Source organism: Ipomoea triloba, chromosome 4, assembly GCF_003576645.1.
Source record: "Ipomoea triloba cultivar NCNSP0323 chromosome 4, ASM357664v1".
In the NCBI taxonomy this organism is placed as follows: Eukaryota; Viridiplantae; Streptophyta; class Magnoliopsida; order Solanales; family Convolvulaceae; genus Ipomoea; species Ipomoea triloba.
The window spans coordinates 1,640,703-1,667,304 of NC_044919.1; the positions used below are offsets into that span (position 1 = coordinate 1,640,703).

At 35.4% G+C, this 26,602-nt stretch overlaps 3 protein-coding genes across 4 annotated transcripts; 1 reads left to right on the plus strand and 2 right to left on the minus strand.

Annotated features, from left to right (window-relative positions):
- Positions 1-559: 559 nt before the first annotated feature.
- Positions 560-1,969, minus strand: LOC116017490 (GATA transcription factor 4). The gene is made up of 2 exons (XM_031258087.1): positions 1,632-1,969; positions 560-1,285 (listed from the first exon to the last, which is right to left on the minus strand). Exons 1-2 carry the CDS (start codon positions 1,851-1,853, stop codon positions 734-736), a joined length of 774 nt encoding a protein of 257 aa, XP_031113947.1. The 5' UTR covers positions 1,854-1,969; the 3' UTR covers positions 560-733.
- A 2,397-nt stretch (positions 1,970-4,366) lies between these two features.
- Positions 4,367-10,076, minus strand: LOC116017540 (T-complex protein 1 subunit alpha). The gene is made up of 17 exons (XM_031258152.1): positions 9,855-10,076; positions 9,691-9,755; positions 9,251-9,340; positions 9,070-9,156; positions 8,916-8,975; positions 8,742-8,792; positions 8,298-8,393; positions 7,584-7,649; positions 7,242-7,459; positions 6,552-6,648; positions 6,285-6,371; positions 5,774-5,908; positions 5,551-5,655; positions 5,178-5,306; positions 4,986-5,089; positions 4,795-4,885; positions 4,367-4,700 (listed from the first exon to the last, which is right to left on the minus strand). The coding sequence occupies exons 1-17, from the start codon at positions 9,925-9,927 to the stop codon at positions 4,617-4,619; spliced, it is 1,638 nt and encodes a 545-aa protein (XP_031114012.1). The 5' UTR covers positions 9,928-10,076; the 3' UTR covers positions 4,367-4,616.
- Positions 10,077-11,745: 1,669 nt separating this feature from the next.
- LOC116015215 (probable plastid-lipid-associated protein 11, chloroplastic) lies at positions 11,746-14,197 on the plus strand. 2 transcript variants are annotated; one of them, XM_031255242.1, is made up of 3 exons: positions 11,752-12,344; positions 13,463-13,528; positions 13,861-14,197. In XM_031255242.1, exons 1-3 carry the CDS (start codon positions 11,866-11,868, stop codon positions 13,958-13,960), a joined length of 645 nt encoding a protein of 214 aa, XP_031111102.1. In that variant the 5' UTR covers positions 11,752-11,865; the 3' UTR covers positions 13,961-14,197. The 2 variants fall into 2 exon arrangements, with proteins under 2 accessions (XP_031111103.1, XP_031111102.1); XM_031255243.1 differs by lacking the exons at positions 13,463-13,528; positions 13,861-14,197 and adding an exon at positions 12,745-13,286 and having other exon boundaries at positions 11,746-12,344.
- Positions 14,198-26,602: the final 12,405 nt, after the last annotated feature.

Sequence of the window (26,602 nt, forward strand, 5' to 3'; positions counted from 1 at the left end):
TGACCAATTCTTATATCATTTTTCTTCAATTCAATGCATCGAAGAATATAAACAATGAGATATTTGACGACTTATGCAACATCGTTGAGAGAGTTGATATAGAGTGAGTTCGACCAACTCAATCCTAATTAAATTAATCTCACCATGCTAGTGTAAATATCAATGCATCACAACAACAAAAAATAAATAAATAATAAAATCAGTAATATAATATTTTCAAATGAAGTTACTTTATATTTTTTTTAAAGAAAAATCATGACAATATAACACATTAAAGTGAAATATGAGTGATGTTCATTGCAACTTTTGTTTATTAGAAATGTGCATAAGTTGTTTTCAAAAAAAAAAAAATGTGCATAAGTTTATTATTTGTCTAAAATCTAAAACCTTTATTATGCTGAATTTAAGTTGATATCTACGATTTCTGTTCATTAAAAAAATATATTTATCCATCTTATCAAACATAATTAATCTTACGCCCATTAAATTTTCGTTAATGTATATTAAATGCCAATTTGATTTATTATTAAAAAAGAGAAAGGCAAAAAAGGGGGGAGGATTTATTAAATTCGTGGCAGATATTTTCAGCACAAAAGATATAAATAATTAATTAAAAAGTTGAGTACTCAGCGGAAATTTTCTGAGAATCGGAAAAAAAAAAAAAACGAAAATTAAGAAAAGCGACATGGGGGATATGACGATAACACGTGCGGGGGGAGGGAGCTAGCTGACGTCAGCAGACCTGAAAGTGACGACCGTACATCTCCTGTTGCTGCTGCTGTTGTTGCTGTTGCTGTTGACGGAAGAGCTCCTTCTGGCGGCGGAGCTCGAGGACTTTCCGGTGAGAGTTGGAGTGCTGAGTGAGGACGAAGGTGGGGCTAGCGGCGGGGCGGTACTCAGGGACGAGGCGGCCGGACTTGAAACGGACGCCGCAGGCGTTGCAAAGCGTCTTGGGGCCGAGCGGTCCGGTCCGCCACTGCGGCGTCTTCTCGGAGGCGCAGTGCGTGCATCGGCGCGGCACGTCCTCGGAACTCTCTCGCTTCTTATTAGCGCCGTGCTTATTGGAGGAGATCTCGTGATGAGTAACCGTCTCCTGCGGCGGCGGCGGCTGCATTGCGGCGGTCCATCCGGTAGCGGCGGATCGGGATCGCTTGCTCCTGGACCGGCCTTGAAACGCGGCGGCGCTGCTCGCGCCGCTCAGATTCATCGTCGAGTTTGCCGCAATGTCGCTGAACGAATCCTCCACAAACGTCGATAGCCATTCCAGCTCCGCCGCATCTTCACTCTTCACTCCATCAACACAAAAAACAAGCGCTAATTAGTAATTTCCTACTCCACTGTTTCTTATTTGCTTATTTAGAATTCAAAAATACTTCATATACTTTTAACATCATACTCCAAACTTTTATTTTTACACTTCAAATTTGATCGGAATAAAAAAAAAAATGAATGGAATACAAAATGAGAGTAAGATTTGAAAATTCATGTAAAATTGTAAAATTACTGTTTAGAATTTTTTTTACAGATAAGAGAGAAATAACAAACTCTTTGCTCCATCAAAGCAAAAAGCAAGGGCAAATTAGTAATTTACTAATACCAAACAGTTGTATTTTTCACCAGAGAGTACTTACTGGGACGCAAAGGTCGTGGGTGAAGTCGGCGGAGGAGTGGGGGTTGAAGAAGTAGTTGTCGGCGGGGGAGGACGTGGTCTCGGCGGAGTGAGGGAGGAGATGGTGGTGGTTGTGCTGGTTCGACGAGTCGTCTACGGCGGAGGAGAAAATGTCGGCGTTGGAGAAGTCGAGAAGATCATCAATGCGAAACAGTTCCGGCGCCGACACTCCGTAGACATCCATTATCGGATCTCTCCGGCGAGTAACGCAAAGGTGGGAGGGGAGATGGAGAGATGAATGGCAGCGGCGTGGGGGGCGGGGGAGGTAATATAGTAAGGTACGAGTGCCTAGAAGCTATAGCCCACTGGTAGAGTGGACACTGAATCACACGTAGTATAAAATATATATATATACAACGGAGAGTGTAACATTATAATGTATTGTGAAAACGAGCCAATGCTTAACAAGATTGTGTGTTTTTTAATGATATAGCCAGCTTGTATTAATTCTAGGCTTCCCTATAAGGCTAATATGGGTTCAGTTGTCTCAAAACAGGTGGTCAAGTGAATAAAACATAATTTTCGTACTAGAAAATCATGAATTTGATTCTTATCAAAACCTTATCAATCAAGTCCGAAGCATATGATTTTCCTCGTCACTCAAAATTATGAATTTGATAATGATTGCGTGGTTTAAAAATTAATTTAGATCCGGTTTGAGTTAGAGTTGGATGTTGGATACAAGAACAACTATATATCTGTCTATATGCGTGGGCCAGTTGGAATACTAAGTACTCCGTAATTAATAAATCAGAATCTTCTTTTATATTGTATTGATGATCACTGCTCTCGCTCATGTAATGTCATGTGACATTGTGATCATTCATAAACAAATTACTTACAATATAACTCAATTAGCATTGGATGCCTTAAAAGCCATAAACAGCCTTAATACTTAATAGAAAACTCTATACAACAGTAAATAGTAATATTACATTTTTTGTTTGAAAAAAAGGTACGCACTAAGTGAAGTCACCCTTGTGACTATAACTGACAAATGACCACAAAGAGATGAACAAGTCTAACTTGTTCATAATTGACCGATTTAAACTAAGAATGTCATCGTACGTAGTTTCAATTAATATGATGGTCCATATATATGTGTGTGTATAATGTATTGCAGAGTCAGCCCCAGCCCCAGAGGCAATATGCTAAATTTGATAGTTCACATGAGAATGGGAATGCATCGTTGTCCATGTTTGAGCCAAAATGGGTGAAAGTAGGGAGACAGGTTAAAAATGTGAAAAAGATAAAAGGGACAAGGCATGCAAGCTTATGTAAGCTCCAGCTGGCTGAAACCGAGTTCATAAAAGACTAGTACGGTGTACTATGTATCTTTTCACTCTACAGGATAAATTCACCTTCAATTCATATAACGAGTGGATGGACAATATTGAATTGTAGCATATTACGGAGTATAATTTTTTTTTTCTTTTAAATCATTTAAACTATGAGATCGGGAGTTTGAGTGTCTATAATAAGTCGCATTGTTCCTTCGAGTTGAAGACAATAATAGTTGGACAATTACCTAACGGAGATAGTCATAACGGTGCCATTTTGGCACTTTTAGTTTATTTATTTGGCTTAATTCATCAGCCAAGTCAGTATCACATATGAAATAAGTATACGTGACCTATTTAGACTACTTCGTCGGTTTCATGAACCCGTCCGATATGCACATAAGGAGGTAAATTGAACATGTATATTAATAAAACTTACACCCAACTATACATTTTTGCACATATAAAATCCAAACCTCAACCCCAACTTGAATAGTCCAACACTAAATGTCTATGGTGGCTTCTATTGAGCATATTATATAAACATAAATATGCAATTCAACTATCAGTTTAGACTTTTAGTTGAGATGAAATAGATGTTTCAATCGAAACGTCACCCTACCTAACATTGTTGAGCATATTATATAAACATAAATATACAATTTAACTATCAATTTAGACTTTTAGTTAAAGATGAAACACATGCTTCAATCGAAACCCCCACCACCCTACCTAACTTTATTATTCATTCAACTTAGGAGGTGCATTTGATGCATTTCTTTATCTTTAAAATATAAGTCAAAAAGGGGTGGAAGATAATAGACATTATGGAGGCACGTGATGGATGAGGACTGGTAAAACTGCATACTGATCCCAAAGCAAAATAGGCGGCACGTGCAAGGCCATGTGAGGTATACGATGATGCGATAAAAAAAATATTCTCTCCCGGGATCGATCAAATCTTTGAGTGCTCAACACAAGAAGGGCGGATGGGTCTGCTGGACTTGGGCCAAAAAAACAAAAGAAAAAAAAGAAACCAGTTTTATATTGAAACCCACGTGAGAATGCAGCTTAATTAGCAAGCAAATGCACATGTGAGACCACCATGTTTATGTGCTTAAGCTTTGACCTCAACCCAGCTTCCCAAGATTCTTAATTACCTAACGACGTTACAGCTTGCACAGTTTGACACACAGGTCAATATGTATATGTATGCAGCTTTCAATGAAGCTTCATCCTTCCTCCTCATCCACAGTCCACACACATGCACCAAATATTATACTATTCTGCACCACCACAACACCCGCAGCTGCAGCACTAGCAGGTTTATTATTATAGTATATAGCATGGCAGCTTTAATGGCTAAATCAGAAGCTTGCAATGCAATATATATTACATAATGGTATGACTTTGAGACTGAAGGAATGAAATGGCTTAGAAATTTCGAATACTTGATTTTTCATACAAATAAACTTAAGAGTACTTCAAAATTTGCTGACATAGTGGGTTAAAGTCTTGTATCACAATCACACGAGTTCAGAATAAAACAAGCAGGCAGCCTGGGAAACATCATTTCACGGCTCACAAAAATCAAATGGATGGCAATGTTACATCTCCCCTACGAATCAACTTACTCGTTCAGAAACTGTGAAAATATATAACCAACCCTACTCCTCGTTCTGACTTTCATCTTTGATGAGCTTTATCATGTCGTCGATTCGAAGAATTGTGATAGCAGCTTCAGTTGCAAACTGGGACAGCATTTGTTGCAAGGGTTATTAATAAATGTCAGCAAATGAAAGCCAACTTTTGTGTGTTATGTTATTAATGATAATGAGAGCTTACTTGGATTATCTTCACTTTACTCATAGCAGGCTCAATTACTCCAGCTTCCAGGTTGTTACGTACGATTCCCTTCACTAGGTCTAGTCCCATGCTACAATAACAAAGTGAAACCAAGGGAATTTGTTGACTGATTGATGGACCATGGCATACAAATATACAAAGAAAACAGTAGCAAAGCAACAACATAATACCTCGACCAATGTTTCTTATCTGCCTGGGTTTGTGCATAATGGTGATGTGCACGTAATTGAGAAACCAACTCGGTCGAATCCTTAGCAGCATTGACAGCAAGTACCTGCAGCAGAAAGATTCCCCAGGCTAGTGAGTTAGGAATCAACAAGGATACAAATGGGCATAAATTTTAAGGTTGTACACCATTGAACCTTTGGAATGATCAATAAGGATTCGGCAAATTCAGCAATTGCCAGTTGCTCCCGAGATCCAAGTGTAGTTGCAAGGTACTCCAGGTAAACTGATAAGGCAGACTCAACAGCACCTCCACCAGCAACAACCTGTTTAGCCATAGTTAGCAACCAAACCAGATTACATACTACTCATATTTAAACCATCAAGAATGAAAGAAATTAAAGTTCTTTACCCAATTCAGATTACATTACAAGAAAAACTCAAAACAAGCTGCCCATACATTTAAGCAATTAAGCACAGTAATTGTCTGCCTTTAACCCGGCAGGGTGCATGATATTTAATCTTCAACAAAAGATTATCACAAGTTAGACAGCAAGAGAAGGGGTTTACAGTTGTGGATTCTAATGTTCTCTTAACAATGCATAAAGAGTCATGCAGGGCCCTCTCCATCTCATCAAGCATAAAGTCATTTGCTCCCCTAAGTATCACTGAAACCTGACAGAGAGAAAATTAAAGTCAAGGGGTATGGCCTGTAACTATCATAATCAAGAAATTGATATTCAAAGATGCATCTAAATGGGGGAACCAAATGAAAGGTAAGATAACAGCATACCGCACTAGTAGTTTTAGTCCCTTTAATCATAATAACATCGTCATCAGCAATGCGCTCCTCAGCAACCTCTTCTGCCTGTCCAAGGAGTGACGCTTCAAATGTTTCTTCTCCTTCCATATCTGCAAATGTTGAGACCTGCACCATGGAAATGGATGAGGAAGCACAAAATAAATAACCCAAGACCAAATCAGTAATGCTCCATCAATTGACAACATGTCATGCCCTCATCTGTTATTTCAATATATTCCTTTTCATTTCCTCAGCCCATCTAAAAATTTGACAAGGCAATAAAGAAAAAATGAATTAATAACTACAAATCATTCCCTTAAAAAAGAGTCAGATGAGTTTTGAAGTGATAGGTACTTAAAAAAGTTTAGTTGGTTTATGCCACAACCTCCTTATTTTGGTTCAAGCTCTAACCATCATTCATCAGCAGGCTTAAAAAAAATTTAAAATCAAAACAAAAGCAGATTTAAAAAGTATGACATAAATAAACATCTACACAACATACCACAGTTGCACCAGTAGCCTTGGCAACATGACGCAAATCATCCTTACGAACACGTCTAACTGCAATTGCACCAGCTTCCACAAAGTACTGAAAGAATATAAAAGGCAAATTAGCTTAAACACGCTCAAAGAAAAAGAAGAAAGCTGAAAATTATGAGTTTGTGAGTCTACTTCACAAAAATAAAGACATAAAATGCATACATAAAAGATGCATAAAGACATTCAAAATAGAAAGCAACTAAAGCAAATGATAAATGAAACATCTTGCCTTGAGTGCCATGTCATCAATTCCTTTGGAAGTCAATATAACATTGGCTCCAGCTTTTAGAAGCTTCTCAATGCGTTCTTTTGTCATATCAGCTTCTCTGTAACAAAGAAGTTCTGTTACTGCTGCAAGCTATGACAGTAACAAGGAGGCTTACGGACACAGTGCAACAATCTAAGTATAGAAAACACAATGCAGCTTCGCAACATTGCAACCCTATATTCCCATGAACCTTGAAGACTAAATTTTGATATACCCATCCCTCTGCGACAAACCATCCACAGAATCTCTCCTTGGATAGTCAGTGTAGTCAGATTTAGAGATGAAGGACGTACATACTTAGAGAACCCAATAATTTCTTCAGATGAAATTTCTAGAACTGTTTATTAAATATGTACTGTTACTGTGTACCATAAAATCTTTGGATGCCTCGAAAAAGCAGCCTCACAAAAAAAATATGCTGATTGAGCACTACTACTCAGAATTTGGTAAGTACAAATAAAATTGCAACACACTGAACACGTAAAAATGGAGAAGCCTTCTAAAATTAAGCTTCTGACACCTAAATTGAATTATGTGAAGCCCACCAAAAGTGGAGGGCTGTTACAACTAAATTAAGGTCAGTAACATTCCCTGTTTTATTTAAGAGCATTAGGTACAGAATAACAAGAAGAATCTAGTGAAATAAATCACCTTTGACGAATCTTCTCAAGCTCCCTGGGATCGGTGACTAAAACTTGAACACCCAACTGCATTTTTGTCTTTTGAAGATTGAAGTCGAGGCAAGCAATCCGTGCAGGAGAAACTTTCAGTGGCATCCCTTGGGCTGCCCTACCAGTGTTTAGAGCATATCCTTTCAAAAGATAGCTATCTCTTGCACTTTTCCCATGGGCTTTGAGTATATTAATGCCCTGTGGAGACAAAGAGCTTGAGAAACTAAGTGCTTAAAATGATAGTTTAAACAATGTAGACAGGTATTAAAAATCCTTGGAGCAACCTCTCTGAAGCCAGACATAGTCTTCATAAAGAACTAACCTTAATGGGATATTTAATTTCACCTCGGGCATTAGTCATCTTAACCGATTGTACTGCTTCAACAACCTAAAGATAAATCAGATCAAGTTATTCATGGTAAAGCATGTCCTTTGAAAATAAAAAAAAAAATTATATACACACAAACAAACGATCTAAAAAATGGAACTATACCATCTTTGTTTCTATGTATGTAAAAACATTGACAAGAAAAGCCACATGATAAAATATAGAAAAACATGCACAATGCAAAAGGCAAAGAAGGAAGAATTAGGAATGCATTATGGTGGTAGTTGAAAACAGGATATGATAGTCACAGATATTATTAATTTCCTTGAAAAGGAATTAACAAAAGCTCAAACTTGCAAACTTAGGGAAGCTTGCTAAGTGCCAACTAGAAGTAAGAACTCCTTTATTAAGGTTAGCACTCACCTTTATTCATATTATATGGTCATACATGACACAGCATAAACAATATTCCTGATTAACATTATAAAACAGCTGGAAGCAAAATAGAGTATTGGGAATTTGGGGCATGTTTCATGATTCTCAGATGGGGGAAGGAAAAAAAAAATAAGGATTCACACTACATATTAACAAAAGTGTCACAACTATGCGGATATTGTCCTTTACATCACAGATACAAGGTCTGCACGAAAGGAAGCAAATTACAATTCTAAACATGATTCCACAACTAAATAACCAAAATTAGCATACCAGGTTTGCAAAGAAATCACTGTCACCAGAAATCAACTTTGATGACATGCTTGTCTTGGCACAATTTATGAGGGAATCCTTTCCAAGTTTTTCAACCTATCAAGATAACAAAAGGTGTTGTTAGATGACTGAGATCAAAGAATCCTTCAGATATTTTCAAACTAAATAGATAACTTGTGAACATCATAAAAAAGTACCATGTATTGTCTAGAGCAACTTCCAAAGAATGTTGATCTAGGAGTAATATATTCTTCTAGACTTTTACCAAATAATATATTATAAAGAAGACCTTTTCAATGTTTAACAAAGAAAGCCAACAGGAAAGTGCCAACCTTTTAGCTTCTCAAATTGACAGTTTACCATTTAAGTAACTTGATTCAAGAACTATCTAGAAATGACAGAATACTGAGACAAACATTCAGCAAAAAGACCAAGAGACATTACCTTCACAGCCAGTTTCTCTTCAACATACTTACAAGCTTCTCTCATTGCAAGCTAGCAATTGGAAAAACAATTGAAAGAAACCATAAGAATCAAGATTTTGTCAGTGAAATAGGACCTCACTGGTTGAAATGTTGAATTGGCAAGGGAAATAAAACACTAGAACTTGATACGCACTCTGTATCCACTGATTATTGAAGTGGGGTGAATTTTGTTCCGCACCAAGTCATTTGCTCTCTGTGAAAACAAAAATGAGATAATTTACTATGATATATGAGTAAAGCAATGTATTCAAAGTATTCCTCAAACATCGTGTGTTTTAAATGAATACCTTGAGCAACTCTGCAGCTATGATGACTACAGAAGTAGTTCCATCACCAACTTCCCGGTCTTGAAGCTCCGCCAACTCAACAAGAACCTACAATTTTGAGACACTATTATTATCAAAGACAGCTTGCATATAATGCTTATCCTATCCATTAAAAAAAATTAACAACACTCTATAATGTTACCTTGGCTGCTGGATGCTCAACTTCTAACATCTTCAGAATAGTAGCACCATCATTTGTGATTGTTACATCACCAATATCATCAACAAGCATCTGTCAGGTGAAATAACCACCAATGAATCAGTTTACATAAAGAATGACTTTAAACTACACCAAGGAAAGTCATTCTAAGATGTATGTGAAAAGAATCTCAGTCTTATCCATATGACAGAATTTAATTCAAGTAAGCTTCATATCGAAACCATGCCAAAAACAATGAGTTAACTGGCACATATGGCAATCTGGAGACAAATAATATTCCTTAAAACTAGTTTAAGTTCTGTCAGTAATTGTGCTAAAAACCTACTCCTGTGACTATAAACAAGCAATTAAACAACTACGGAGTATGTGCACAGAACAAACGCAAATGCTCATAGACTGAAAATGGGGGGAGCGAAGCAAACCTTATCGAGCCCGACGGGACCAAGTGACGACTTAACGATGTTCGCCACTGCTTGGCATGCCATTACTGCAAATTCACACAGCAAATGAATAAACCAAATGCGGAAACATTTACATGAAAGCTCAAAATCTCGCTCATACACATAAATACGGGGACGGCGGTTACCATTTTGGGTTCGGACATCCTGACCGGACTGCCGTTCGCCGGAAATATCGAGAGTTTGTCCCGCAAGCGCCATCTGTGTGAAGATCGAGTGAGTGAGTGTTGGTGGAGACGGTTCTGGAAGGATGGAGAAACCCTGGATCCACCTTGGCAAGAAAAAAGCGCTGTGTAAACTGAAACCTCGGCCCAGAGCAACTGAGGTTTTTGAAGCGATGGGTTTTGAAGCTAACACTATTTCTTTCGCCCGACCCGGCAATCCCGGGTTATATAGTTTACCGGAAGTACAAACCTATTAAGTGACTTAGTGACAAGAAGAAGAAAAAAAGGTATAAATACAGTAATATTACAAAAGTTATATAATATGGAAAATGGTTAATTAAGTATCTTAAGTAAATTAAATAATAATTGAGTCTCTTAAGTCCTAATTACAAGTTTCGTTGAGACATTTTAAATCAGCAAAAAGTACAATTGAACTCTAATTTTATTGATTTAGTGTTGACTAACTTTTTGCCGGTTTGAGTTGGAGCGTTTAAGTGTCAATTGTACTTTTTGCCGATTTAATTAAACACTCCAACTCAAAAAAACGTTGTTTGCGCGTACGAGCAACGACATGCCCATGTCATGGCTTGTGCATTGTATGGAAATTTTGCATCAAACAAAAAAGTGAGGCAATTCCCATATTCAATTGTCGGGTTTGCTTGACCATGAAAGTGGCTCGTAAACTCGCGTTCGTGGTGCAATTCTTGGAACTCGATTGCGATATTTTCCTCTCACAACCCCTTGGTGTTGATATTAGAAATTGCATGTTCCCTCACCCAAACCTTTATTTATTAAATTGAATGTCTGATTGTTTATCACCTTGCTTTAATTGTTTGTTGTTTAGCTTTCAATTGATTGTGCTTAGTCATAACTGATATAGTAAATACACTGGTCCCTATGAATACGTACAAGTACGAAGGTCAGATCACACGAGGATCATTCCTTAGAGCATCTTTATCAGTGGAGTTTTTTTTTGCAGTTATTGAAGAGTTTTTATAAGTGTGATTATGAAATAGAAAATGAGTGGGGAAGAAAAAAATAAAACAAATATAATTTAAAAAAATAAATCAAAAAGCACTGTGCACAGAACGCCCACAGCAGCCCATCTTAAAAAAAAAAAAAAAAAAAAAAAAAAAACTCTCTCCTCTTCTCCTCCAGCTTTGTTGGCAATAATCTGACATAAACCCAAGAAAAAACCATTGGTAGAGTTGCTCTTAGTATGATTGTTGGTTTAAGTATTCAAGCTCGGAAAACTGAAGGGAGGTCATACAATCCCAAACTTATATGTGGTAGGTAAGAACGCCAAAAGGTCCCCATCTAGTATTTAATGTTGTATTTATATGGAAGGAGAAGGGACACATGCTGAACATTTGGCATAGCTAACACGCAGTGCGCATGCGATGAATAGGTTCGGGAATAGCGCCTTGAAGATCACGTGTTCCAAAATCTTGACTGCTCACTGAAGTGTCCAGATCCGCACATTTAAGTGGGCCTGCTCAGGAATATTGTCCCGACATGAACTAGACGGAACCGTTCCCTTAGCAGTAAGGCATTATTGCAGCATCTATTTAGCTTGCACATCACCCTTAGGTCGGAAATGTCGAGCTACCTGACCGGTACAAGTAGGGAATGATTCATTTCAATGACTTGACCATATACCACAAATTCATACATCAATTCATTGTAATATACATAACATCATGAAACAAAATTGCTTAGGCCACTTTTCCTCTCTAAATTTTAGCGATGGGTTGGGCTTCCATAGGTTAGATGAGTTAGATCAAGAGCAATGCTCCAGCAACATTTAAGTTTTTATTCAAAGCCATAAATAAATATCCATGGATGCCTTTTTGTTGCAGCAATATTATGTCTTATGTCCCCCGTCAGAGATTCCAAACGGATGAAACACATAACGGCCACTTGTTTCCCCGGAAGTCCAAAAACCAGAGCCCAACTAACTGAGAGCTGAAAAAGCATGGCTACACCTACATGGCTCTCGCTTCCCGCCACTCCAACCTCATTCGCTCCCTACAACTCGAATTCCGCCAGGTCCCCCACCGTGACTCGCTTCTCCCTAACGGATCGATCCCTAACCGCCAAGGACAACCTCCTCCGTCTCATCTCCGATCAGGACCGTGGCCTGAGGACTCAATCCGACTCCCAAAAGCTCTCCCAGATAGTCTCCGCGATTGACGACGTCGCCGCTGCCGGTCGCGACACCGTTACCACCGGCACCTCCCTCTCCGCCACGTGGCGGCTGCTTTGGACCACCGAGAAGGAGCAGCTCTTCATCATTAAGAACGCGCCGTTTTTTGGTACTCGAGCGGGCGATGTTCTGCAGGTCATCGATGTCGAGAATATGACTCTCAATAATGTCATCACTTTCCCTCCCGATGGCGTCTTTTTTGTTCGGTCCAACATCGAAGTTGCTTCCTCGCAGCGAGTTAATTTCAGGTAGATATTCCTGCACTAGTTGTATACTGTATTGCACATGTATTATCTATGAATACCAATTTTGTGCTATTAGCTTATCGTATGCTTTTTGAATTCAAATAATTTCTAATGCTGCTTTCCATATAACTGCGTCAGACATGAATTAAAGCTATCAATTGTTCATAGTACTAAAAGGATATTGTTAGTGTACATTACAGTAGTTCATTTTTCCCTGTCTGAATTGATACTTTGTAATGCTAGTATGAATTACATAATTCCTAATGCTGCTTTCCATATAACTGCATCAGACATGAATTAAAGCTATCAATTGTTCACAGTACATTAGTACTAAAAGGATATTGTTAGTGTACATTACAGTAGTTCATTTTTCCCTGTCTGAATTGATACGTTGTAATGCTAGTATGAATTACATTGTGACACGGAGGGATGCAATCAAACAAGAATATGACAGAACCATATAATTGAATGGTTGGAGGTTTAGCATCATGCTGATTCATGCTTGGTGATTTTCGTTTCTTCTGAGTTCTGAACTACACCATAAACTGGACAGCATTGTCTCTACCTGCTAAAGTATACCAACAACAAAGAGTTTCCAACTCAAGTTGTCAATCCTTCTGGTTTTGTTGAAGGTGGTGCTTCTGATATCCAGACAACCAGTCAAGTGGCATCATAAATTCATAATTACTTGTTTTGCACAGTTATTGACTCAAGGATCGTGGATTGATATGGCTAGTGATTCACAAAGAATACTGATTGTGGCCAGGATCAAATTTATGTGGAGGGCATGATGTATTGCACTCTCAGATATCCTACTCGTCTCCCACTCTATAGTTGTTATGTACTACTACCCTCGCACAAACTGAACTTCTTAGTTTAACTTGATGCAATTAATGTAGAGAATAAAAAAAATTGTGCACTGTGTATCAATTCATATAGTCGGAAGAAGAAGCTGGGGCCACAACTCTCCTTTTTGTTTGATTTAAAAGCTGAAGCAACTCTTGGGATATATTAAATTCATAACATAAAGTATTCAACATTGCTTTTGGATATAGCTAGTCACTAACCAGTAACCAAGACTGTGGTGGTTTGCTAACTACTTTGTTCAATGGCTTTTGGAGGTTCACAAGTGCAGTTCTGCGTGGAAAGGGCTGGGAGTTCCCTTTGCCACCATTTGGGCAAGGATGGTAAGTGTTTGATCTTGATTCTTGATGATTTCTATGATTGAATGTTGCCTGTTGAATTTTTCTAAGTTGAACGTCATAAAAAGGTGAAGAAAATTGGTTTTCAAACTCTGCTGAATATAGTTTAATTTTGTTTACTAACTTAAAGAGTTTGTTTCAACATTCTTCTACACTGCTAAAAATCTCTTCATAAGTACTGATTGATATACATTGTCACTGTATTTTGGTTTTAACTTTCTTGTTTAACATTCTTTCTCTGGAATTATGTTGTTTTCTACTTTCAACTATTTTGGTTGTATCCTATTGATTGTCTGAAATGATTTTTTGTTTTATAGGTTTGACACAGTGTACCTTGACGATGAAATTCGGGTTGTGAAAGATATTAGGGGAGACTACTTGGTTGTTGAACGTGCACCTTATAATTGGAAAGAGTGATAGCTGGGGCTTGTCTAGTTCTCTTCATTTTGTAGATAAGTTTTCTTGTAAGTTCTTTTTTGTTCAATAGAAAGAAAATGATATGGAAAACACATCCAATAAACAAATATGAGAGCAGAAATAGTGCTAACAGAATTACAGTTAGCTGCTGCTTACATGGTCTCCTATACATGCAGTATGTAATGAAGATATTGTATTGCCAGATGTAGGGTGTGTGGATTTGATCAATTTTCTTCAGATGCTCTTTCTTCCCTTCCCCATCCTTTTCTTTGTTCTGGGGGGACTTGATGTTATTAGAATAATACCTTTTCATCTGGATCTAACAAGTAGGGAGGGTTAGAGTTCCGTATAAAATTCATTTAGGGAATCATTCATTCATTATAATTTTTGGAATCTGAATAATCACATTTCTTCCACTCCTCTATCCCACATGTGGAGGTCTAACCTTGGAGTAATTGATTTCCATGTCTGACATGTAGAACTAAGAGCTTTATTAGTTTTCCTTGGTACATGGACTCTCATATTTTCTTCTTATTCTTTAAAACTAAAATGTATTTCTTTTCAATAAAATGCTACAGTTTTCAGAGGTACAACACTGGAAAAAAATACTGTTCAAAAGCCATGATCTACTATTTTGATGTATGAAATTTTCTGTCAGATGCCTTTTATTTTTACTTTTAAATGATTTCATTGCTGGTCTTTTGTGGCTGTTAATTATTGACTGCATGCTAGGACCTTTTTGTCAGATAATTGTTTTATGCTTGCAGGCCCAATTTTTGGAAGGGTGGTGTTGATTAACTGGGGTTCTTTAATATAAGCTCTGTAGTTTTAAATGCTTTTAATATGAAATACATTGCATTTCTTATGTTCTATCTGTCCAAATTCATGAGCATTTGCATAAAAAAGATTCTGTTATGCCCTATAGTTTGTATATCCTTTATCTCAATCTTTATACATCCTTGGATATGCATTTTTCTATTCTCAGTTTGTATTTGCCCATTAGTAATACTAATAGTGCGATTCTGCTCAAAGTATTGATAATTGTCATTGAAGTATTTTCATCTACATAGATACTATTTAAGTTCTCTGCTGTACATTCATTTGCAACAGTGGCTCTTGAGTATGATTCTGATGTGCATTTTATCAATACTCTTTTTCTTAATATATTTAGTCTACTTTTGGTAAGGCTTTAAGCGGTTAGTAACTGTGATTCTTAACATAAAATTTTCAGGACAAAACCACCATCTTCCACAAGTGGAAGTGTGGAACCAGTTCAATTTGGTACCTATGGAAGTTTTAAATTTACAAATAAACGTTTAGATTTTCTACCACTGTTGTGAATTGTAGTCTACTTAGAGCCATTGACTGTCAGTCTCTGCTCTCTACTTTCTGACTCCCAGTAACAAATTAACAATGCTAATAGAAAGGGCTGAAATAAGCTTTTATTGGGCATGTACTGAAATTAGCTCTTATTGGGCATTCTTTCTCATTAAAAGAAAACATTTCATCTTGTGCCTTTGTAAGGAAACTATGTTCATGTTGCTTAACCATTTAAGTGACCAAAAGGTGGTCCATCCAACCTAAACCAAAGTTTTATCTTACCATGGTTAAGATAACTTTTACTGTATCCTCCATAGGTAAATCCAGATGATTTGAGTTGTGTCCACCTTCTATATATGACTCCACTGAGCTGAATATTTGACAAAGAAATGCTTAATAAACATTCTCTGCATCATGTAGTATATGTTTGCATTATTAATTCTTATCCTTAATGCTATGCTTGCCTTTTCCCTGTGTACGTTATCTGTGCCCAGCAACCCAGGAAAAAGGTGGGAAAGCAAACAGTCATTAAAGGTTCAATAACTGTACCAGCTATCTGTCATTTATTGCCAGTGGGAAGGCACTCCAGGTACTATCTAATTATTTCCTTCTTTGAGGACGCCCACAAAGGAGTCCAAAGAGTGAAAATGTTAAAGACTGGGAGTTGCCTTGCTGGAAAATTTGCCACAACAATTGTACATGTTGTCTGTGACCTGTTCAAACGTGCCCCAGAGCTTTTGTTTCCACTTCTATTGCTGCATTGTACTGTTCTTATCACTTCGGTAACTGGGGAAATTCTATCATATATATATATATATATATATATATGATACCTATAAGGCTAAAATTTTACTAGTATAAGATACTATATATTCTTACTATAAGGTTCTTGCTAATACTATCTTTTGGGATTATGCTGTGTCAATTTATTGTTATTGTCACTTGTTAAAAAACTAAAACTTTGACCTAGCTAGTTAGCACATTCTTTTGTCCATCACCCTAGTCTTGCATTAATTGTACCATGCTAGTTGCTTGCTCCTGTTTTATCTATATGGTTACCTTGATTCAGTTCTTAATAATTGCTTGTAGATTGCTTCCAGGCATCCTTGCTAGTTTTCATTTATATGTTTATCTCAAATTTGACTTACCAATACTTCTACTTGTAGTTTGTTTTTGGGCATCAAGATTTGTCATTAGGACCTTTTGTTCATTTTGTGGAGGGTTAATGTAATTGCTCATTTGGATAAGAGAAAATCATTTTTTCTTCGTGATAAATAATTTTTCATCCTTACTTTTAGATACTGTACACCATTGAGGGTGAGTTTAGAAAAGCGGTAAGATTGGAATAGTTAACACAGTGATGGTTAAATTAAAGTATTAGTTGTTGGAGCGGTTTATTGTGTTTATTAAAATTTTACACCTCCAACTAAAAAATCTACTAGTTGGAGTTATTAAAATGGTGAACCATTTTGAGTGATTTTCCAAAAGTAACCTAAAAGAAAAGGGGACTTCTCTAGTGACTGTACCAAAGATATTGAAGTTTTGTTGCAATGTGAGTGAAAGAGGTTGAGCCCCTCATCACCATGGCAGGTGTGAGTCACATGCATATAAAAGAATGGTCCCATTCTTGAGTCTTGACTAGGAAATTTCATGGAAGGATATGATAGCTTAAGGCCAAGTTTTGTTGGGTCCTAAGTCCCAACTATAGTACAACTTTCACAGGCTATATGCATGCATAGTTGTCTTTAAAACCTTAATTGTCATGCATTCTCCATGAGAGCATTTGTACATTGACTGACTTTTCTTTAAACACCAACAACCACCATTAAATGTTACCAATTGATTGAAATAATGATAAATAAATTGTATGTGCTATTTTTTGGCAAATGATTCTTTTCAAGTTTATCGTGTTTTGAATGTGCTAGATGGTTCCTCCCATTCCTCTTAGAGAATTTTACGAGTTGGTTCTAACTATTGGTTTAGGTGCCCCTTTCGTCTTGGTTAAAATAATGATAAATAGACATAAAGGTGTTTTATCTCTCTCTCCTTCCTCTTTAGAGAATTTTATAGGAGGATAACAAGAGTTTCTCTTGGCCTATACTGATTCCAACTACTTGTAACTAGAGTTTTGATTTTTGGTGTTCACTCGTCTCGATTGAATTACTAATAAATAAATTGTACATTGTAGGGTTAATTAATTTTTTAGCAGAAGGTTGTCTCCAAGTTCATTGTGATTTGAGGGTGTTGGATTTTCATCCCCTTCCTCTTCAGAGAATTTTACAGGAAGATGACATAGGTTTCTTATGGCCTATACTTGTTTCAACTTTCAACTGCATGTAATTAAAGTGTTGTTTTTAGGTGTCTTATTCATTTTGATCTAAAAAATAAATGATCAAATTCTTACCGACAATTATACAGAAACCAATCTTAAAAAGACCAACCATAGTACATAGCACCATCACCACCATGTACTTTCTTGGTACTAAATAACTTCACCCCTACTATATTATTACAATTTTAGTTATTTATATACATAATATCGGAAAGACTTATATTCCAATCTCAGAATTAATTGCATATATTGACATTAGCATGAAATGCACCATAAGAATATAAGATCATATCAAACGTCCCCACCAATGACCCAAGATATGGTGGTGCATAATCAGCCACGTAGATGGTTGGCCGGACTGTACGTACGCAGTTGTGTACTACCCGAACTGTATTATCACATAGGGAAAAATCAGAAAGGGGTGTGCCCTGCTTTTCTTGTGCCTCAGTGGGTGATGGATGACGAAAACGACAGGGAAACCAGAGAGAAAAATGGAAGAAGAATAAGACAACGTTTTAGTGGTTGAGAAGTTGTATTTAAAATTCGTTTTCATAAGTATGATATGAGTTCAAACCTTATCAGAAGTCAACCTAGAGATATGATTCTCAGAGTTTGAGGCAGGTTCATGAGGTGTAGGAATTAGTCTGGCGAACGCGGGATGCATGAGTTATAAAATAATGGAAGTTCTTAGCGTATTGGTCTAGTAGATGGACTTGTTTTTAGTGGCATGATGAATCTTCGATTATTGTCACGGACATTGAAAACTTAAATTAACTCAATTTACGTTTTCATACCTTAAAACAGAGACATAAAGTTTAGGATGTATTCCGTATTGTAGATAATAAAAATAAATAAATAAAGGAGGAAGAAGGTAAAGATAGCATGAGGACAAGATGGTTGATGTGATGTGTTATAGAATGATTAATAGGAAAATAACGTGTAACCGAATGGTTTAATTTTGATGAGTGGACAAACTGCGCTGCGATGCTGCGGCAATGTATTGGTAAAATGGGATTCATTATTATTGTGGGCATATTTCACATCAATCTTTTAGCTTCAATTCCATCAATTCTTGCCCCTAACCTACCTACCTAATTAAACTACGATTCTCTCGATCTTCACTCATATGCCAAATGACTTTTGCTTCCATCCCATCATCCCTCTAATGGAATCTCCTACTCTCTTATCTCGTATCCTAATATTGCTTTTATTGAGTGATGACTTCGGAATAAAGAACGGGAGAGAATAAAGACAGATTATCAAGAGAGTATAAAGATAGTATAAGAAGAAAGTCTTTCTCCATAATCATGTCGAGTTAAGATATGTGAGTTTATCTTCATTCTGTGAATTCTAATAAAATATTTACATCAAAAAATTATACTCCGTATATAAGAATAAAAAGTAAGAGTAAATTTTAAGAATGCAAGCATTATTTTTCATATATATTCAATAAAACTAATCAAAAGTTAACCTATCTCTAATTCAAGCACTCAACCAAAATCACTACCATGATATAATACAATTTCCACAATTATGGGCGTATTATCGTTCTCCTTCAACAACTTTATCCTTTTATTTATCACATGTTTTGATTGGGAAGCACTGCAGGCCGGCGGAGGAAGGAGGTGGCCGGCGGTGGCGGCTCTGGTTGGGATCATAGAAGAAGGGTCCCACGGGGATGCGTTTTAAGGCTGTTAAAATTTCACGGATCGGAGGAAACACAAAAAAATATGTGTTGGGTTTGTAACTTTGTACTACTTTTGGGAAACCAACAAACCTCCACGTACGGTGCTTCCTCTTTGTAGAGATCCAAATTAAAAGATAATAGAGCCAATATCGTCACCATTGAGACTTAAACTCATGACCTCTCATTTAGGAGAGTCACTTCGTGGCAAGTTCCAGCTGCAACTCTTTGGAGAAATTTTTAGTTTCATTAATTTTGCAAAAAAATAAAAAAATAAAAAAATTTAAACAGAAGTAAGAAAATATGTGTATTTGTATATTTGAAAAAACAGAAAACACAAGATCCTATCATATATATGAGATTCAACTAAGTCAAGCCAACATGCCTTGTTTACCCGGACTAATCGTTATAGTTGAGGTCAAGCTAAAAAGATTCAGGACATGCACAACAATTATCACTTTAATTTATATATTTGTGGTGTCAGGACTAAACGTTTATCATTATATCAGAAGTTATACATGGTAACTAATGTGTAGCATTGTTTTCTTATAATTGCGTAGTAGTTTGTGACGTTTCGATGATAGAATGATACACTTACCCGTTCCCCCAAACTTCTACTCCAATGTGAAACCTTAATTGATGATAGCGCTACATACACTACTTAACTGTACTTAGTTATCGATAATCAATATAATGGGTTACTTAAGCCAATCATTAAAGTATAGTACTACTTGTATAAATACATTACACATTTGATCTTATGTTTCTACTCACTTTTAATAACAATACGATAATTCAAGTATTATAATGGATATAAACTCTATTCCACCGTCCAAACTTTTAAGGGTTTAAATACTCATCTTACGTGTAACATACCGATGCATGATGAATTTCTTTTTATTTTGAGTGAAAAATAAAGATGAATATATGCACAAGAACCTACAAATTAAAATTATATTATATATGCACCAAGAAAATCTTATTATTATTATCATGATAGAACCTAAATCATATCTCCTTAAAGTCATGCCTTAATCAGAAGATAAGAGCCTGAAAATAGAGTTGATATATATTAATTAGTAGGTAGGTTAGGTTAGGTTGAAGGTTAGCTATGTAGGTTGTATCGGCAAATTGCATGAGCAAGGAATTTATCTTTCTTGGATGCCACTCCACAAGTCACTCTTTTTATTTGGTGTTTCAGTTCTCCATTAAGGATTATATATATAGCCACCCTTGTGGCCCCAATTTTTTTTTTTTCCTTTTAAATGCATAATATTTTTAATTTATCACTATTTTTGTACTGTTCGAGATGATTATTATATTATAGTATTTATTAAGAGATCAGTTTTACATTAAAAAGTAGATAAAAAAAAAAAGACATTTGTATTGCTATCGATTGGAGTATTTAGACTAACTAATTGGCCGAATTCAAACTTTTATACTCGATTAGTGTGACAATGTTATATCTCACTCTCATATTTTTAAAATTTAGTAGCTAGTTATCCAATTTCTTTTGAAAGTTGCTAGGGTTGTTTTATGAACGTATTTCTGTAGCCTTTAAGCATTTCTTAGCTTGCAAGGTTTAAGTGGTTCTTTGTCTAATTTGATATCACGACTAAAGGCGACAATCAGACCCATAAAACATATATGGAGGGAAAAAAAACCTAAGGTGATGGAAGGTGTGAATTGGATTCGATCGACTTGGGGACTCTAAATTTGTAAGTAAGTGGCATTGAATGTCTAAAGAGTTGCATCTACATTAAATACAAAGATAAAGCTTATTAGTGGTAGAGTAAAAAGTTTGAGAAAACTTTGGAATTGGAACAAAAAATTTCATCCTAAAATCCTACTATACATCCAAATGAAATTGAACAATATAATCTTATTACAAGATGAACTATACATTTATAACTTGACAAACAAATAAATGACCATATTTTTTAAAATTGAAAGAGAATGGCAATATTTACAACTCGAGAATAATTGAATTTAATGATTAGACTCCACACGGTTAGCTCAGTTAGTCACAGGAGGGAAGTTTAGGAATAATGACCCAGGATCAAGTCTCACTCGCGACAGCGTAGGGAGTTTCTTGTGCGCAGTAAACAAAAGGTCTAACATCTGTGGTCAACTGAGTTACCCAGAGTTACTTATGCGCAGTAAGCAAAAGTTAAAGGTATCTGTGTTTAACTGAGTTAGCCTGATTTACATCTTTCTAGATGCTCTGTCGGGTCGGGGTTGGACATTCAACCTTTTAGAACAACAATAATTGAATGATTAGAAGAGCGCATCAATTTTCCTTTCTACTAATTAATTAATCCCATCATTTAATTTCATGTTATTTACCATTTATTTTCGTTTCTAATGATATGGTATAATGATTATGGAAATGGAAGAAATGTAGTTTGGTTAGCATTATATTATATAGGAGATGGTAGTTGGCCCTAAGATGGATGATAACTTTAGACGCACGCCTTTAAATATTTTTAATTTTTTTTTTCTTATGAGAAACGCAAAGCAAGCAAAGTTGAGTCATTATTATTTTGTCTAACTCATCAAACTGATGATTATTGCAATATACGGATAGGAGTTTATATATGCTTACAAGTCCTAGTAAGATCATTAACATCACACATCCATTATTCTTCATAAATTAAACTTGATTTGTTGAAAGTATATATATAAGACGGGTTTCACTCAAAATACACATTTGAATAACAATTGCAAACTTGTTTTTTGAGCACTATTGACTCTGTTATAATACAGTGTCTTTCATAACTACTTCCTCAGTTTACTGAAACACAAAGAGTCAATATCACTTTCATTGAGGTTCAAACTCACCCCTGAGAGTGCAATCAGTGCCACTAGACCACAAGATCAAGATCTTGACAATTACAAACTTTTTTTATAAATCAAAGTAATTGTGTAGCTGATGATAACCATGTTATACACGGAACTTCAATTCTACATTGTGGAGAAATCAATTCGATGCTCGTAGGTAGGTGAAAACCTAGAAAGCAAAAATGAAAAAGAGAAAAAGTGGATTTAGCTGAGATTTTGCATGATCTCCCCAAGCTTTACAAAAGAAAGTCTTGCCATTTTTTTATTCAATATGTACGGAAGAGCTAGCTAGAATGCTAGATTGAACTCTATCTCTCTTTATATATAATTTTTTTTTTTTTTTAGGTATTTGAGATACTGACGTTAGACAATTCTCAACCGTTCATGAGATTTTTTATTAGTTAAATTATTTGATCGCGAAGTTAGCTAACTAATTGAACAAAAATCTCAATGATTTAATTTCCTGAAGTAATTGTTTGAGTAGTGTGATATGATGACGTGGATTGGACTCATTCCAAAGAGTAATGTTGTTACCTCGCATAAGGATGTAAGTTATGTGAAGAACTAGAAGAAAATGTCATTACGAATTAGAAAAATTAATTGAGGTTTAGTATACAAGTTATCCGGCTTAGCTCAAAGAGTCATTTCAATTTGCTTCGCATGGGAGCGTAAGTTATGTGAACAACTAAAAGGAAAAGTCAGTGCGAATTAGATAAATTAATCGAGATTCATTATGCAAGTTATTGGACTTAATGAGTCATTTTGCCTCACATAAGGGTATAAGTTATGTGAAGAACTAAAAACAAAAATCACTGCGGATTATATATATAACTTGATCGAGATTCATTTTCCTTCACATTGTGATCGGTACGGTGTAAGCTACGTGAATTATAGAAAGAAAAAATTGGTATAAATTAGATAACATAATAGAGATTCTTTATGTAAGTTATACATAGCTCAAGCTCTCAAAGAGTCATTTTGCCTCGCATTGTGATGTAAAAATTACATGAAGAATTAAAATTATATGAAAAGTTGTCATAGATTAAATAAATTAATTGAGATTCTTTATACAAGTTGTGTCGTGTCGTAGTCATTAATTATGTGGTGAATATCAACGATATTACCATACGTTTGCATATGGGGGATAGAGGTGCGTTTCCTTCCTCTTTGTCCCTATAACCACCATCACAAAAGTGCAAAAGCTCTATTATTCCACCAGCACCAGCATATTGCATTGAGATGGCCCTTTTTGCTTCACCTTATCATTTTTTCACCAAATATCAAACCATCTACTTAATTATTATATTAGCTACAATATTCCTTTAGGAATCACTCATATTTTAATTTTTAATTTTTATTAACAAACATCACACTAGAACAAACATCACACCAGATATTCTATAGCATGACGACACTAGATAAGAAGATCAAACATATCTGTAATTGGTGGATCGGAATAATATTGGATCGATGAATTCCGCCTAACCTAATTAATTAGTCCAGACAAATGATTACTATCAGGCCCAAAGCAACGGCCCGTACCCTGTAGCCTAAGTATATATGCAAGCATGGCCATCTGGCAACATTTATAACCACCATTATATTAGCACGTCACATTTAAAACTACTGTCGCCAACTACCACACGGAAGATAAAACGTAACCTTGATTCCATTGATCTTATGATTAGAATTCTTAGTATTCTCGAGAGGATATTAGTACCTCGAATTGATTATATATACCTGCAATTAATATTCCTATCTCTAAGCTAATTAAGGTGCACGAAGCAAATTAAAGGTACAGCTAGGGTTTGTGTTTCCCCTACATATATGTGAAATGTAGGTAACTTTTTCTTCCAAAGGATAGGGGAAAGGTACAAATCATATAAAGAAGATTGTCGTTCCTACCATTGGCATGACAGAACATGTTCTTTGTTCCCCCATCTTGTCTCCCCTTCATTAATAAACTTCACTTATGCCCCCCTCCTATTTAGGCACCTAAATCTTAGACCCCTTTTATTTTCTAAATTATATGTGCAACATCTATTTTAATTTCTGTTAAAAAAATTAATATAATTATTGTCAATAGTTTAAAAGAATTTATAGACAGGTACTACATGTAACAGGATCAATAGTACTAAAAAAAAATTTTTAAAAGAATTTTTTTTAAGAATAGCGGGAGGCCAACAATGCCCTAAAGAAGAAATTACTTCACTACTATTGAAATCTTTCAGGCTGGATCGAAGAACCTTACACATCATCCTATAGTACTTGGGAGTAGATCGAGAAGGAGGGACCTTGAGCATCTTCATCCTCAGATCAAATTAGAGAGAGCTTTGTAAGAATATCTGATCTACAACTTTGCTTTGTTCTCGAAAAATATGCACGGACTAAACATCTCAAAACTTTCTTTATCATAACATGTTTCAATCAAGTCCCAGATATAACTATAATTAATATGAAAAATTAATTAGAGAAATGAAATTATATAAAAAGCTAAATGTACTCTCAATTTTTTATTTCAATTTTATTTTTTACTGATGTAACATGTTCTAATTGATCCATTAAAAAAAAAAAAGAAAAAAAAGTGGACTACTACATTTTTATTCTTTTGCTCTATCTGTCCAATAAAACAAGGCGTACGATCAATGTTATATTTTTTTTAAGAGCACATTTGTTTTTTTCCTTAACAAAATCTTTAGTGCACCTTTGATTATGTTTCTGCAATTCGGCTCTAATAAGTGAAGTTGGACATCATATTTGCTTAATTGGGATTAAATTTAGAAGTTTACAAGTGTTAAATTAACAAAATTAATTATTTTTGTTTAAAAAAACTATAGGATATATTAAAGATGGAAAGATAGAGTCATTGAGAATTTGAGGTTATGATGAATGGGAAATTTAATTATATTGGTGTGGAACCGCTAATGCGATCCGTGATGGCATGACAAAAATGGTTAATGGAAACCCCATTATTTTGTGACATAATTATGGTGTTATGGACTCTCAATACAAGATTACCTAAAGAACAACATAGTTTTATCTATACCGCTGTACTTTATTTAGGATTATTCTTAATAATATTCTTGATCATCTCTTTCTCCACCAGAAACGATTTATGACATATATCCACCCCTCCTCTCAACACTATTAGAAGATTGTCTTTTTCTCTCCCTTTCTTTATATTTTTTTTAGTGATAAGAAAAATTTGTTGCCTATTACTTGACAGTACGCATGATGTAAATTTCACTCATGTGTAATAGCATGCAAATCACATAAAGATAAGTTGCATAGGAAAGATCTTGTGCGACAAATTTAATTGAGAAGGTGTTGACAAGAATTGAACATTGTAAACACCCTCTCAGTCAATTAAACACCCCACACATATATGTGTGTGTGTGTACTTTCATGTCCCATTACTCAACATGAAAATAATGTGTTAGATGATTCTTAATTAATATAATTGTTGTACGTTGACATGAATTGCACATTTGGAAGATATGGGTTTGCATCAAATCAAAAGTACATGAAGGTAAAACTTCATTTTTAGCTTAAAAATGAGTTTTCATCTGTTAGGCGGAGGTTTTGAAGGTTAAATCTAGCATCCTACCATTAAAATATGGTGCTAATTGCTACACAAATATAAGAGAATTAAATAAAATTACACTTTCACTATTAATTATAATTTTTGGCATAATTGTAAGCATTTGATATTGACAATTAGACATGTGCAAGTGAGATTGGCAAGTGATGACAGGGGATTGTTGAAAATGTAGCACTAATTAAAATAAAATTACACATTTGCTTGATTTTGACACCACCAAAGTTTTCATTCATGTATGTGATTTCAGAAAACAATTAAATTAGTTAGAGGCTTTTGTCCACGTATATGCTTTCAGAAAACAATTAGTTAGAGACTTTTGTCCACTTGTTAAGTGGACAATTTAGAATAACCAATGAATAAAAGTTGTATTGCCGCGCCATATGGCAAATAGACCAAAATTTTTTTGTCATGTAACCTTTAAAAAAACAATATATGGGAATATGATCATTTTAATGGGTAAAATCAAGACTTCTTTTAATAAAATAAAAGTTTCAAATGACATGAGAAAATAATTTTAAAAAATGAAAATTACAATAATCTAAATTATTACAAAGCGTTTTCACTTTGTCTCTTAAGTCTTAATCAATTGTACGTTCAACGTCTATCCATATATATCAAACTAAATACACATATTGAAATTTAATACAACAAAAATAACGTGTAGGAAATAGGAGTGGTGGTTGTCTCTATGATGTGAACACCTGCATATATATCAACTCTTTCACCACCACCCCGGCCAGATGGATTTCGACTCTGTACTATGCTTTCTTTCCAAAGTCAAGCACACTTAACCACATAATTTTTTTGGTTATCTGGTTGTCATATCCTACTTAAAACTAATTGGTGATAAGTAGGTGGACATTA